Consider the following 14,058-nt stretch of genomic DNA (forward strand, 5'->3'; position numbering starts at 1 on the left):
TAATGGTTTGACGTACCGGGATTTCTGAAGCACTTATGACACATTAAGAGGGATGCTTCTATATATCTGTCAATGGCAATTAGTCCTAGAAATACAGTAAGGCAAGTGGTATTACACCAAAGTAAAAAGTCTAGTATTATTCACCAACTGCAGTTTCTCAGAACTTGTAACAACACTGTATTGCAGTAATCCAGTTGAACTATTCCTGAGGCTAGATTCTCTTGTACTTTCCTCTGTATGTATTTGATGGGAAAAGGTACTTTGATAACATTTTAGATCACTGTGTATCACTCATGTCAACTCATGGGTAGCCCAGGGAAATCAGAGCTGTACCAATGGATTAATGTGAATGATATCTCCATCACCAAAAGAGATTCAGAGACTATCAATATTTCCAGATTTATTTCTCTTTTCTCTAGAAATCAGTAACGATTTAGACATTGATTAGATAAAGCTAAATAAAATGAAATCCAGGACTTCCGGTCTTGCGCCGTAGCGCCCGGTTGCAGGATCGCAGACCTCCAGACCCCGCGGCTAGTTTTGCCCTGCCAGGGGATGCTAAATGGGTCTAAGTTATCCCAGAGAGGTGGCGAAGAAAGAAGGGTGCCCCGACGATTCTGGAACAACGGCAGTCATTTCGTTCAGTTCGGGGAAAGCCTTCTAACCTGACAGGAGAAAGGCTGACCACACCTCATTGACCAGCCCAAGCTACTTGCAGCTGAAGTTCAAAGGCACTAACCAGCACAACAATGAACAGTGTGCTTGAAACTAGGTGAGGAATTTTATACCTGTTTATACCTATTAGGTATTTTATACCTAATTTTCTGGAAAAGATCCCCAAGAAGCAAAAAGCCTCCCAAAGTGAGAAGGGGGAGGGGGATTGCCTCACCTTTCTATAGACGTAAGCGGCAAATTAAACCCTTATGGGGAATAAACATTACCACAGTTTGGATAAATTTGAAAGCTAAGAAAATTGTTAAAACTCTATATCTGAAAAAGCATTGATGAAATTATATGTATATAAAAAGAACAATAAATAACTCTTTGTTTTAAAAAGTTGAAAAATGAACAGTGACATCTAGTGGGGGATTAGAGAAAACTATAGGAGCACTGACCTAGAATTTGGCAAGACACCTAGAAACAGCTGGGAACAAAGCATTGAGTTATCTACTACTGAGTGAAACTACATATGTTTAGAAACTGCTGACCTTCTGGGATTATAAACACACTGAACTGCATTCTTAAATCTTAACCTAAGAACTGTTTGCAAAGAAATAAAAATTTTGGCCTTTGGTTAATCTTCTAAAGGAGAAATTACTGGAAAACTTTTAGATGGTCAAATACTTCGAACTGATTCCTGACTGGCTGATAATTATAAGATCCCTGAAAAGAAAACTGCCATAAAATATTCTTTTCAGTGGTGCCCTGACAATTGGAAATGTACTGGATTATAAAACTATTATATAAAGACAAGAACTACGTAAGGTTGACTGTTTGGATTTTAAGATGGACTGGCTTGATAAAACTAATTTAAAAGACTATGACACCGATGGAAAATTACTTAGAAGGGAGAGATAAAATGGATATTATATACCTATCTACAAGTAATATAAAACCATACCTAACACCTCTTCCTGAAGAACCCTGTTTGGAGCTTCAAAGAACTGCAGGAACAATGACTCAAGACAATACAAATACATTCCAGGAGAAAATATACACAATGCTGCAACAGATTCAAATGATAATTGTTTCAAACCATGATGAGATTAGAAATTAGTTTGACAATATAAATAAACATATCTCTAACTTAAACCTACAACCAAATGACACTCAAAAAATGACAACAAAGAATGAACAAACAAATCAGATAACAGAATATAAATTAAATGAAAGTGACTTAAATAGAAAAGCTAGAAATGAAGAAAACTACAATTGAATACAAACAAAAAAAATCTGTAAAACCGTACTATAATAAAGAGGACTTGAAAACTAATTTGAGGATAAAAAAGAAGAATAAAATGGATTAAAAGACTGTCAGATGAATCATCAAAACGTGAGAGACAAAAATCTAATACCTTACTTGTTTTGTCTTTTTTGTCCCCAATAACACTTACAAAAATACAACCTGGCAAGCTAAACTTACTGATCTGGAAAGGGACTTGGCAAAAGAAGATCAAGATCATTTATATATATATAAATTGGATATAAAGAGACGCTAGAGAAAGATTAGTAGATGGTGTATTATAGGATTGAATATTGTTGGAATATAGCCAAAAGAATAGATAAAGCTTGTAAAGGGGCCCTTTAGTAAGAGGAATAAGATATATAAGTAATATAATACTATATGAAATGTTAAAACATTGAGAGGGTTTGGATTTTTAAAGGTAATCAATTTTGAGAAAACTATGACTGATAAGAGTGGTTTGAATACTGAGGGGAAACTAAGCTTCAATAAGAATCTTGAAAACAGGACATATAATGATTTAATAAGATGATTTTTTATAAATACAATGGAAATAAGCTGATTAAAAACATGTTACATATTATATGCATAAATACTAAAAAATATTTATATTCAATTTGGTTTGTACTGAAAATATTAAAAATTATATTTGTTTAATGTAGACAAAAGGAGAATATTACAGGAAGAAGAGAGGATCAAAAAATATATTACTAACATATTAATTATAAAAATTAATTATCATTTATTGTTTTAAATATATGAACCCAGACAACACACTGTTCACGAAGCACTAAAGATTGTTATTGTAAAAAATTAATAAAATATATTTATAAAGTAAAATAAAATGAAATCCAACTAAAGCAAGAGTGGGGTACAATTGGTTGCTGATCCTTCTGACTTGCCAATTGCAAGTTGCTTTAAGAACCACATGGCATCAGTATTAGAAATTATTTTTACCAGTTTAAGATGGTGCACAAATTATATTCTCCTCCTGGGCAAAAGCAGGAGGATCCCTTCCAACTTCATTATTATAATTATTAAGCTATTCTAATCAACAACGCCTTTAATTGGGTATTAATACCATGTTTTGCAGATCCAAGATAAACCTGGCAAAAATTGCAAGGGATAAAATAAATTCCTAATGACGAGAGCAGACTTCTACTTTCCTGAAGTGATTGAAATAATTTTTTGGACTTTTTGTTGGTTTATAAATGGTTATTTTAAAAGTTATGCTTTTCAATGATTTACCAGTTTGATCTGTAACTTTCTCAGAATAAGGAAGAAAGACATTTCCCTTAGATGTATATTCAATTTTATTTTTATTGCTTGAGCACATGGTTTGCCTGATTCCCCTGGAAGAATGTCCATTACTCTGTAAGCATTAGCAAGATGGCTCAACTCATCTAATAATCCGCCAGATGACAGATACGTCTCGCAGAGGCACTAATATTTCTGATTATGCTTGTCTTTTGGCGGGGCTGATGGTTGGAATTTTTAGGTAGCTAGAAATTTGAGTTCATTGGCTTTCAATATAATGTAAGCCCTACTTTTCCTTCACTGGTCAGAACATTCAAAAATGCAAGTTGGCTATGTTGCCCACCTCCATAGTAAACTGAATATTAGAGGGGATATTATTTAGATCAGGGGTGTCAAACTGCCAGCCTAAGGACTGGTTGCATCACGATAAAACCATGCCCACCCCATTGCCGGCGATGGGGAAAAAGTTCCGATACGTCGCGCGACGTCATGTGATGTCACAAATTTAACGTATCTGATTTAGATGGTCTAGAAATTCATTGTGTTATTTCTCACACTGACTCTAAATCACAAAAGTATCGTCTACTTACAGAAACCCAAAGGGGGTGGGTTCAAAAGCAAAGAATCCAGTTACCCATTGCTCAAATTTCACCCTTTAAAAAAATTGCCTTTAATTGGACTTATTGGGCTCCGCACAGAAGTGTAAACTTTAAAATAAGAGCAACAGAATTCTGATTTTATTCGTAAGAGAAATTTCTAATGTTCAGAGTGGGTAGAATAGAAATCTGATTCAGCCGTGTGCCTTACCTCTGTGAGTGTGTAAGCTGCTGCAGCATCCCTCTGCAATGAACTCTGGCTGTCAGCATGTTTGTCAGGAGAAATAATTGTCCTATCAATATCCATCTCCTGAAAACTTTCTTCTGCATTCTGTCTCTTCTGTTTATTGTCTTTGGTAAAGTTTCTAGACATTTTCTGGAATATGTTTCAAAAGTGAGAAAGTAAACATCATTTATACCTGGAATACAGTCAATACTATAATTCATGTTGGGCAGGGAGGCAATGTAATATCAAAGACCCTCTTATTTCTGGGTTTTCCTTCTGCCTTCAATGGTTAGTTGCCTTGAATTTCCAGAAACAAGGGGAGAGAGCCCAATCCAGTCAATAGCCAGAAAAAAGAGGCATATAATCACTTTCCCTTTACTGTTTTAAAAATACACAAATATGCTAAATTTAAGGAAGCCGGTATCACTGAAATGAAGCAGGCAGGACTAGTTCAGTTCCACTCAACATGTGCTAATATATTATCTTCCTTCTGCTCAAATTTGAACAGCAGCAGTCCAATACAATACGTGCTTAGACCTGGCAGTAAATGGGAGATAATCGTCTGTAATTATAATTGCAATACAAACAATAGCAGTTTGAAGTCAATAACTGGCAAAACAGTATAATGTACATCACCCAGAAAGCTAACCTTTATCATGCTTTCTGCATGTTCAAGCTCACATCAGTAACCACAGCCTATTATTTCCAAGAGGACTCAAGCTCTATTTCTAAAAGGACACCAGGTCTATCAACAGTTCCTTTAATTGTTCCCATGGGTCAAACAATGCAACGCCAGAATGTGGCATAGCATTCCTGACAACTGAAGCATCCCTGCATGCTGTTGCTTCCTAAATTCAGTGTGCAGTAACTGCCTAAATCCTTTCAACACTAGTCATGGGGACTAGGAAGCCAAGCGAATTAACTATTGGAACATCTCCTGCTACAAAGGAAATGCAGCACAAACAACTTTGCAGCACTTCCCCTGGGGCTGCAGGGTTGGTGGTAATTTCCTATTGGCAGGATCTCTCATTTAACCCCTTCTGGGATTTCCCATTGCCCATCTCTAGTGGCCAACTGGAGTTCTTACATTTGGGGGGTGGGGATGATTTTCATTTTTGCCCCCTCCCCTTGGCCAGTTGCCTGGCAATGGGGGATGGTGGAATTCAGCCATGAGTACGTTTACCCAACATTAAATACAGTCCTATTAAGTTTGCTATTAAAAGGCGTAAACCCAGTGATTATGTGGAATTACCTGAAGGCTCAAACACACCTCATTATATTATATGTAACTAAACGTTTAGATACTTTTAACTGCAAAAACTTGATTGTGGCCTTAAAACAATCACAGACAATCAAAACAATCATGAAAGACAGGAGTGTGTGGTTTTCTATTTTGTTATGTAGAGATGGATATTTTATGGTTGATGGGATGAAATGGCTTCTCTTATAGGCTGCAGTTTCAATTCTGACGGAAGGCAGCAGCACAATTACTTTGAGATGTGAAAAAATGCATATCAGCCATCCTACAATCAAAAATTAACTCTTAAGAGAAGGGGGGGGGGACAAAAAGAAACACCTGAGAAACAATCAGCGATTCTATCCTTGAAATCTGGCCTGTTCTTTAAACAACAAGCTCTCCAGGGAACACTCTTATCTCTTCAGCTCCAGCTGCAGTGTAAGACAAGAATACTGTACTGGTCCTCCTCATTGTAACAACTGAACTATGAAACAATCTATATTATGTTTTTGCTTTGTTTTTTTAAAAAATAAACATGCTGATATACAAGCCACTTTTCGTTTGAAGAGGAAAAGGTGCCCAAAAAGACTCACCTTAAATTCTGCTCCCAACCCAGACAGTGTTCCAAAAAAATTGTTTTCTATTGGAAGTCACCCTGTCTCTGGTTCCTCTTAGCCCAAAAAGTGCAACTTGCAGTTAGTGTCACTTTCAGGAACAAAAATTCCACGCTTACAATAATATTTAAACTATCTAAAATTTACAATTTATTTTACTATTAACAATTTACAGAATCATAGGGCTGGGAGGTCTTCAAGAATAAACTCCTGCCCAAGGCAAGAGATCATATTGTGTTCTGGACAAAGGGCTGTTCAATCTTTTCTTGATGGCTTGCAGTGATGGACCACCCATTACTCTGGGTACAAAGCTGCAGTTCAGCATACGGCAACTTCCTATGCTAAAGCTCCAGGTTACAATTCAATTTTTTTAGTCTACGAGTTTACAAAAGCTGCCCATAAAAGTTGAAACTGTGTTTTACAGAGTCAGACCATAGGTCTACCTAATTCATCTCCTATCCTTGCCATCATCTTTTCCCAGGAGTCTTGCCTGTAGCTAGCAGCAAGAGTAAATACAAATATGACAGTTAAAACAATAAAATATCAAAGTTCAAATAAAAAAATCAACAAACATCATTGACAGGAAAATTAGCAAAATATTTTTAAGCAGTGAAAGGAAGCATAAAACTGTACAGCTCCAAGGCTGGACTTAAGCAAGATGTTGTTCACATAGGGCTCAAAAGCCATCCACACAGAGACCAGATAAAACATACTTGGGGAGAAAATTCCACAGTGAGAGGTCAGCTATTCTGTGGACTTTATTCAGCACAGAAATTAGCTAAAAAGCCTTCCTAGAAGGTCATAATAACTAGGCAGCAATTTTCCACAGTGGTTTTGGGCTTTAATGGGCATAAATAACACTTTGAATTAAACTGTATGTCAGTGTAGTTATTTTAATAATGGAGTAACATAATCTTCAAAGTCATTTCCAGTTAAAATCTGGCTGCTACATTCTGCACCCATTATACATTTCCAGATACTTTTCAGAGCAAATTGTGCACAGTGCAGTACACATTACAATAACCCAACCCAGGTGTACAATAAGGTGTGATTAGATCAGACATCTGTGGGAAAACACAAGTGCTCCCATTTAATTGGGCACAGGCATTTCCAACTGTAGCCAACATCTCTGAATACTGCAGCAATTGCCAATCTGGTGCCCATCAGATAAATGGACCATAACCTCCAACTGTGAATTGTGAGAATTGGTCCAACATATCTGGTAGATGCCATATTGGGGAAGGCTAGCAAAAAAGTTCAAGGCCAATTTCCACCATAACAGATTGGATTGAGATTCCATTATGCTCTCATCTTAACTTATATCCCCTATACTCTTTACAGCCAACTGCCGCTCAATGTATCCAGAATTCAATTTAACCAGATGATTCAAATCATCAAAAAATGCCAAATATCAAAAGGCTACCTAGTTCTCATAGTAGGTACAAATAAAACTATAATTAAAGACAAAATAAATTAAAAGGCAGGTGTGCACATACCCAGCATGGAAAAAATCATGCATTTTATGATGTCCTGCTATCCTATGATTGCACCACTGAAAAGTAGCAGTCAATCATTTCCCACCAATTTTCATCATGAAGGAAGACTACAGTAAAGCTCACATACGTAACTTATACGAGGGCAATTCGGAAATAAACCTCCGTTCGATTATCAATGATAGACACTCACAGAAACAGAACTTTTATTATACACATTAGAAAACTACATTACATTACTTTTCGACATAATCACCATTCAAATTGAGGCACTTGTCATAATGTCTTACAAGGTTTGAAATTCCTTAGTGGTAGTCGCTCGGTGCCAAATCTGGGCTATAGGGAAGGTGATCAAAACCTTCCCAACAGAATTGCTTCAAAAGTTCTTGGGTGCATCTAGCGGTGTGCGGATGAGCATTATTGGGAACCAACAACACACCAGAAATGCTGCCATAGAAAATCCTGCCAAATGTGAAGATGCCAAAGGAGTACTGCTAGTGAAGTTCGTGAAACATGGTTTGACCATCAATTCAGAAGTCTACTGTGAAACCTTATGAAAACTCAGATGAGCCACCCATAACAAGCGTCAGGGCATGCTGACTTCTGGTGTGTTAGTTTATTTATTTATTTATTTATTTAATTAAATTTTTATACCGCCCTTCTCCCGAAGGACTCAGGGCGGTGAACAGGGCATATCTTAAAACTACAAAAGTACAAAAGTTAAAAAAGAATTAAATTATTGCCCACAATAAAAACAATAATATATATATATAAATATTAAAACCCTAAGTGATTCCCCATCAGGCCAGGCCAGCTTGTTCAAATAAATGGGTCTTTAACCCGCGCCGGAAGGAGCGGAGATCCGGTGCCATCCGGAGCTCAACCGGCAGCTGGTTCCACAAAGCCGGAGCGCCCACAGAGAAGGCCCTCCCCCTGGGGGCCACCAGCCGACATTCTCTGACTGGAGGCACCCTGAGGAGGCCCTCTCTGTGGGAACGCACGGGGCGGAGGGGAGTTGACGCCGGCAGCAGGTGGTCCCCGAGGTATTCCGGACCCATGCCATGTAAGGACTTAAAAACCATCACTAAGACCTTGAACCTCACCCGGAAGACAACTGGTAACCAATGCAGCTCGCGGAGCAAAGGTGTAACATGGGAGTACCGGGAAACTCCCAAGACAACTCTCGCGGCCGCATTCTGTACCAGTTGGAGCCTCCGAGTGGTCTTCAAGGGAAGCCCCATGTAGAGAGCATTGCAATAGTCAAGACGAGAGGTCACGAGCGCATGAGTGACCGTACACAGGGCATCCCGGTCTAGGTAGGGCTGCAACTGCCGCACCAGGCGAACCTGTGCGAAAGCCCCCCTGGTCACGGCTACTACATGATCTTCTAAGGTAAGCCGTGCATCCAGGAGGACTCCCAAGTTGCGAGCCCTATCTACAGGGGGTAAAGACTCACCCCCCATAGAAAGTGAAGGAACGTTTTGAATGTCCCGGGATGCCGGAATGTACAGCCACTCAGTCTTGTCAGGGTTGAGTTGAAGTCTGTTCCTCCCCATCCAGACCCGAACCGCCTCCAGGCAACGGGACATCACAGCGAGGGCATCACTGGGGTGGTTTGGGGTCGAAATGAAAAGTTGGGTATCATCAGCATATTGATGATACCCAACTCCAAAACCACGAATGATCTCACCCAGCGGTTTCATGTAGATGTTGAACAGGAGAGGCGAGAGAACCGAACCCTGAGGAACTCCACAAACGAGAGACCTAGGGGCCGATCTCTGCCCCCCTGCCAACACCGACTGCGAACGTCCCAGGAGATAGGAGGAGAACCACCGAAGAACTGTGCCTCCCACTCCCAATCCCCTGAGACGCCGCAGCAGGATACCATGGTCGATGGTATCGAAAGCCGCCGAGAGGTCTAATAGGACCAGGACAGAGGAATATCCCCTATCCCGGGCCCTCCAGAGATCATTCACCAGAGCGACCAATGCCGTCTCCGTGCTGTACCCGGGCCTGAAACCCGATTGGTACGGGTCCAGATAATCCGCTTCATCCAGGACCAGAGGGAGCTGATGCGCCACCACACTCTCAACAACCTTCGCAAGAAAGCGAAGGTTGGAGACTGGACGAAAGTTGTTCAAGACAGCTGGGTCCAAGGCAGGCTTCTTGAGGAGAGGTCTCACCACCGCCTCCTTCAAGACGGTGGGGAAATTACCCTCACTCAAAGAAGCAGATATCACCGCCTGGAACCAGCCTCGTGTCCTCTCCCTGGCTGCATAAACCAGCCAGGAAGGGCACGGATCCAATAAACATGTGGTGGAGCTCAACCTCCCCATAATCCTGTCCACTTCATCAGGGGTCACAGAATCAAACTCCTCCCAGATAACATTGACAAGACCGCCCGTGTCCTGATCGTCAGACTCTGCCCAGCTGGAGTCCAAACCGGTCCGAATCCGAGCGATTTTATCCGACAGATGTTGACCAAACTCCTCGGCACGACCCTGCAAGGGATCCTCCCTCACCTCCTGATTAAGGAGGGAGCGAGTCACCCTAAACAGGGCGGCCGGGCGATTATCTGCGGACGCGATGAGGGCAGAGAAGTAATTGCACCTCGCTGCCCTCATCGCTGCGAGATAAGACCTAATATAGGTTCTTAACCGCAACCGGTCGGATTCGGATCGGCTGGACCTCCAGCAGCTCTCTAGGCCCCGTTTCCGACGCTTCATCTCCCGGAGCTCCGCGGAGAACCATGGAGCTCGATGGGATCTGCACCGGGTCAGGGGCCGCAGGGGTACAACTCGGTCCAGTGCCTCAGTGGCTGCCCTTTCCCAGGCTTCCACTAAGGCATCTGCCGAGCTGTGAGCGACGGAGGCAGGTGGGGATCCCAGCGCTGCCTGGAACCCGAGAGGGTCCATTAAGCGTCTGGGGCGGTACCATCTAGTTGGTTCCGCATCCCCACGGTGGGGGGTGGCAAGACGGAAGACCAGCCGCAGGAGGTGATGATCGGTCCATGACAGGGGCATAATAAATGGAGAGCCCCCACCAAGATCATCCAACCACCGTCCAGATAGAAAAACCAAGTCAAGGGTGTGGTCTCCCTCATGAGTTGGTTCAGAAATTACCTGCGTCAGGTCCATGGCCGTCATGGAAGCCATGAACTCCCGGGCTAACTCAGATGACCCTCCCAGGGATGGTAGATTGAAGTCACCCAAAACTAGAAGTTTGGGGAACTCAATCACCAAACCGGAGAGGACATCGAGTAGCACGGGCAGGGCTGCCGCTGTGTGACTAGGCGAAACGTACACCAGCAGCAAGCCCAACTGCGCCCCCGAACCAAACCTCAAAAAGAGAGACTCACACCCGACTATCTGAGGAACGGTGGTCTCCCGCGGACATAAGGTCTCCCTAATAACAACCGCCACTCCCCCGCCCCTACCTTGAGCCCGAGGCCGGTGTAACGCTCGGAAACCTGGTGGGCAAAGGTCAACCAAAGGGACCCCACCCTCTGGACCCAACCAGGTCTCGGTGATACAAGCCAGGTCCGCATGCTCACCCTCCACCAGATCCCGCACAAGGGGAGCCTTATTAACCACGGACCTGGCATTCAGGTACACCAGCCGGAGCTCAGGAGGCTGCACATCCTCGCTCCCGGCACCTCGGGGAAGAACCAGAGGGTCGGAGCGCCTCACCGCTTGCAAACAGCGGAGACGGCCCTCCCGGTAACGATACGGCCCTCTGTCCATACGCCTGCTGCCATACCCCAGTGTCGTGGGAATCGGTTCACGATAATGCTTGTCCGCATATCACTAGACGCACCCAAGAACTTTTGAAGCAGTTCCGTTGGGATGTTTTTGATCACCCCCCCACACACACACACATAGCCCAAAATTAGCGCCGACTACTACTAAGGAATTTCAAACCTTGAAAGACATTATGACAAGTGCCTCAATTTGAAAGGCAATTATGTCAAAAAGTAATATAATGTTGTAGTTTTCTAATGTGTATAATAAAAGTTCTATATCTGCAAGTGTCTGTCATTGATAACCAAATGGAGGTTTATTTCCAAATTGCTCTTGTACATGTTTGATCATCTTTTTTATAAAAGGTAAACCCTCTCAAAGAGGAAAAATAACCCCAAAATGCCCTCTTTAAAATGCAGACTAGTCACCATCCAATTGCCCTCCAGACCTCTAGTTCTTTCTTTTTTTAGATTCTCACTCCAAGGTATGAGAAGACGTAAAATTAGAATTTGTTGTCAGATTTGAAGTGCTTTCCCATTATTAAATGCAAGTGATTTAGCAGCCTATAATTAACAGTATGGTTTTTACTCGGTGAAAAAACAGTTGTTTCATATTTATAGAGTTGTCAAATATGCTTTTAATAACCATGTGGTCAGCAAAACTTCACCTACTGAATTATTTCCAGATGCTCTGGTATTTAAAAACCCAAGCCGTAAACAGAGATAGTCACCTGTTTCAATTCTTGCACTGAAGGAGAAGAACTTTTAAGTGGTCAGCATTGACTTGATCACATTCCATATTGTGGCTATGAAATATAGCGACTTTGTTTTGCACACCAGCTTTCAATAGTTTCTATTACTAATAGCTCTGATTCTCAACCTGTTAGCCAACATAATTCTCCAACTCAGCATAACCTTACACACAGTATTATCATTTCTTCAGTCCACAATGTACCGTAGATAATAATTCAGAGGAAGTTTTTTCGGTAATGAGGCTATAAGCTTGTTTGATTTCTGCATCTCAGCCATAAAGAGATGCAGATAATCCCTAAAAGAGAAGGAATTCATCTTACCTCTTCCAGTTTCTCCACACGACCCACAAGCTTCGTTGTAACAGAATGCAGTTTTAGCAAGTCTAAACCATAGAAAGCACTTTCTAGCATCTCAATGACAGCTGCAAGCTGCAAAACAGATAGTAATGCTGTGATTTTGTAATAATTACATACTTTAGATTTGCTTTCCATTAATTAACATTTGCATACAGCTTTAATGAAAGCAATAAATGTAATAGCTCAACTGTGACAGTTTAATAATCCAGGAGTCCCCAACTCCCAGTCCGTGGACCAGTACCGGGCCGTGGCATTCCAGCAACCGGTCCCCTCTGGTCCATGGAAAAACCTCTCTCCACCTAACTGGTCCCTGGTGCCCAAAAGATTGGGGACCTCTGGTCTAACCTATTGCAGTAGATCTGAGGATCTAAGCAACTTGTACACTAAACATCAGTAAAGAAACAATATCATTTATTTCAATGTCTTTAACAGTTATATGATCCATACTATTTAAAAAAATCACATTTTTTGCTTTTCACTAGAATACTTCTATCCATTATCTACTGTAGCACCACTCTGCTGCTACTACTTCAGTGCTACCGCACTGCCAGTATCAGTCACGGTCACATGGTCATCCTTTCCAAAGTTCCCTGTCCGTTTTTCATAAGCAAAGTCTTTGCTTGTGGAAGATGATAGGGAGCATCAGCAATGGGAAAGGGTCACAAGTTCCTTAGGTAAATCTTCTCCACCCATGCAACTTCCCCAGCCTCTCCTCACTTGCACTGTGCAAGCTACTCATGCTTCCCAGAGCGCCCTGCCTGATCTGTGCTGCACCTCTTGCATACTCCTGCATACTTCCTGACCACATTGCGATCCTGAATGCCCTCGCTAACCCACACAGCACCCTTTGCACATCCCCACACACCTTTCCTGACCCACATTTGCAACCCATGACCTGCGTGGGACCCCTCACACATCTCCACATGCCCTCCCTGACCTGCACAGCATCCCTTGCGTATTCCCGCATAATCTTTTCAACCTGCACTGCACCTCTGCAAACCCTTCCTAACCCACATGGCACCTCCACACATATGGTTTTATAAAAATAGTGATTTTGTTTTTTTTAATACATATTTGATCTACTTGATAACCCTATGAGAAAGACCAGATCAAGAAACTGACTCCATAGGAAGACTAGAACTATAAATAATTGACATAGGCTATAGTAGCAGAATCCTGCAAGTCTCACTTTCCTCCCTTTTATAATCTTCTGAGTCAAAGAGGACCTAGTCTGAGCTCCTTCCTGGTATTAATTTCTCTGCCAGGGTTCAACAAATGGTTCTGCCCTTGTTGTTTCTATGATGGTTTCTGAATAACCCCTTCAAGATCTTTCCATAGCTCTCTACTTCCATCTCACATTTCTGATCTGATAGAGCATATCTGCATCTTGTTTTCTAGATATTTAATTAGTTTTGATTAATCCAATTTATTCTAAAATTCTTGGGTTTGTACATAATTCATAATCTTCTAGTCTTATAGCTGGTTGTTCTTTTTTTTAATGCAGATTTGATCCAGCTATGACAATATACATTTTCAAAATTTTGCACAGTAACTTTTCTTGCCTTCCAACAATATTTGGAGTACAACAAGAGGCTCTTTTATGCACATGCAGTTTACACAACAGCTGGAGAACATTATATTAGAAGAAGAAGAAAAAGCTCTAATTTACTACCTCCACCAATTCCTTCTTTAGGCTAGACAGATTAATAATAATAAAGATATTAAATGACAAACGACAAGTGTTGATGATAAATTGCTTTGAATTGGGTTTGGCAGAAGCACATCCTGAGTGGCCTAGTTCTGAGAGTTCCTCAGTTTGAGTTC

The 14,058-nt window shown here is 41.5% G+C and overlaps 1 protein-coding gene across 2 annotated transcripts in view; it reads right to left on the reverse strand.

The window, feature by feature from the left end:
- Positions 1–14,058, reverse strand: part of OLFML2B (olfactomedin like 2B) — a 37,084-nt gene that overhangs the window by 12,531 nt on the left and 10,495 nt on the right. For both annotated transcript variants that reach the window (XM_081322681.1, XM_081322680.1), the window contains exons 3-4: positions 12,199–12,306; positions 4,028–4,192 (exon numbers count right to left, since the gene is read on the reverse strand). In XM_081322681.1, the coding sequence (XP_081178807.1) occupies positions 4,028–4,192; positions 12,199–12,306 (273 nt within the window). The remainder of the gene's footprint in view (positions 1–4,027; positions 4,193–12,198; positions 12,307–14,058) is intronic.

This window comes from Vipera berus, assembly GCF_964194415.1.
Source record: "Vipera berus genome assembly, chromosome: 3".
NCBI classification, from domain to species: domain Eukaryota; kingdom Metazoa; phylum Chordata; class Lepidosauria; order Squamata; family Viperidae; genus Vipera; species Vipera berus.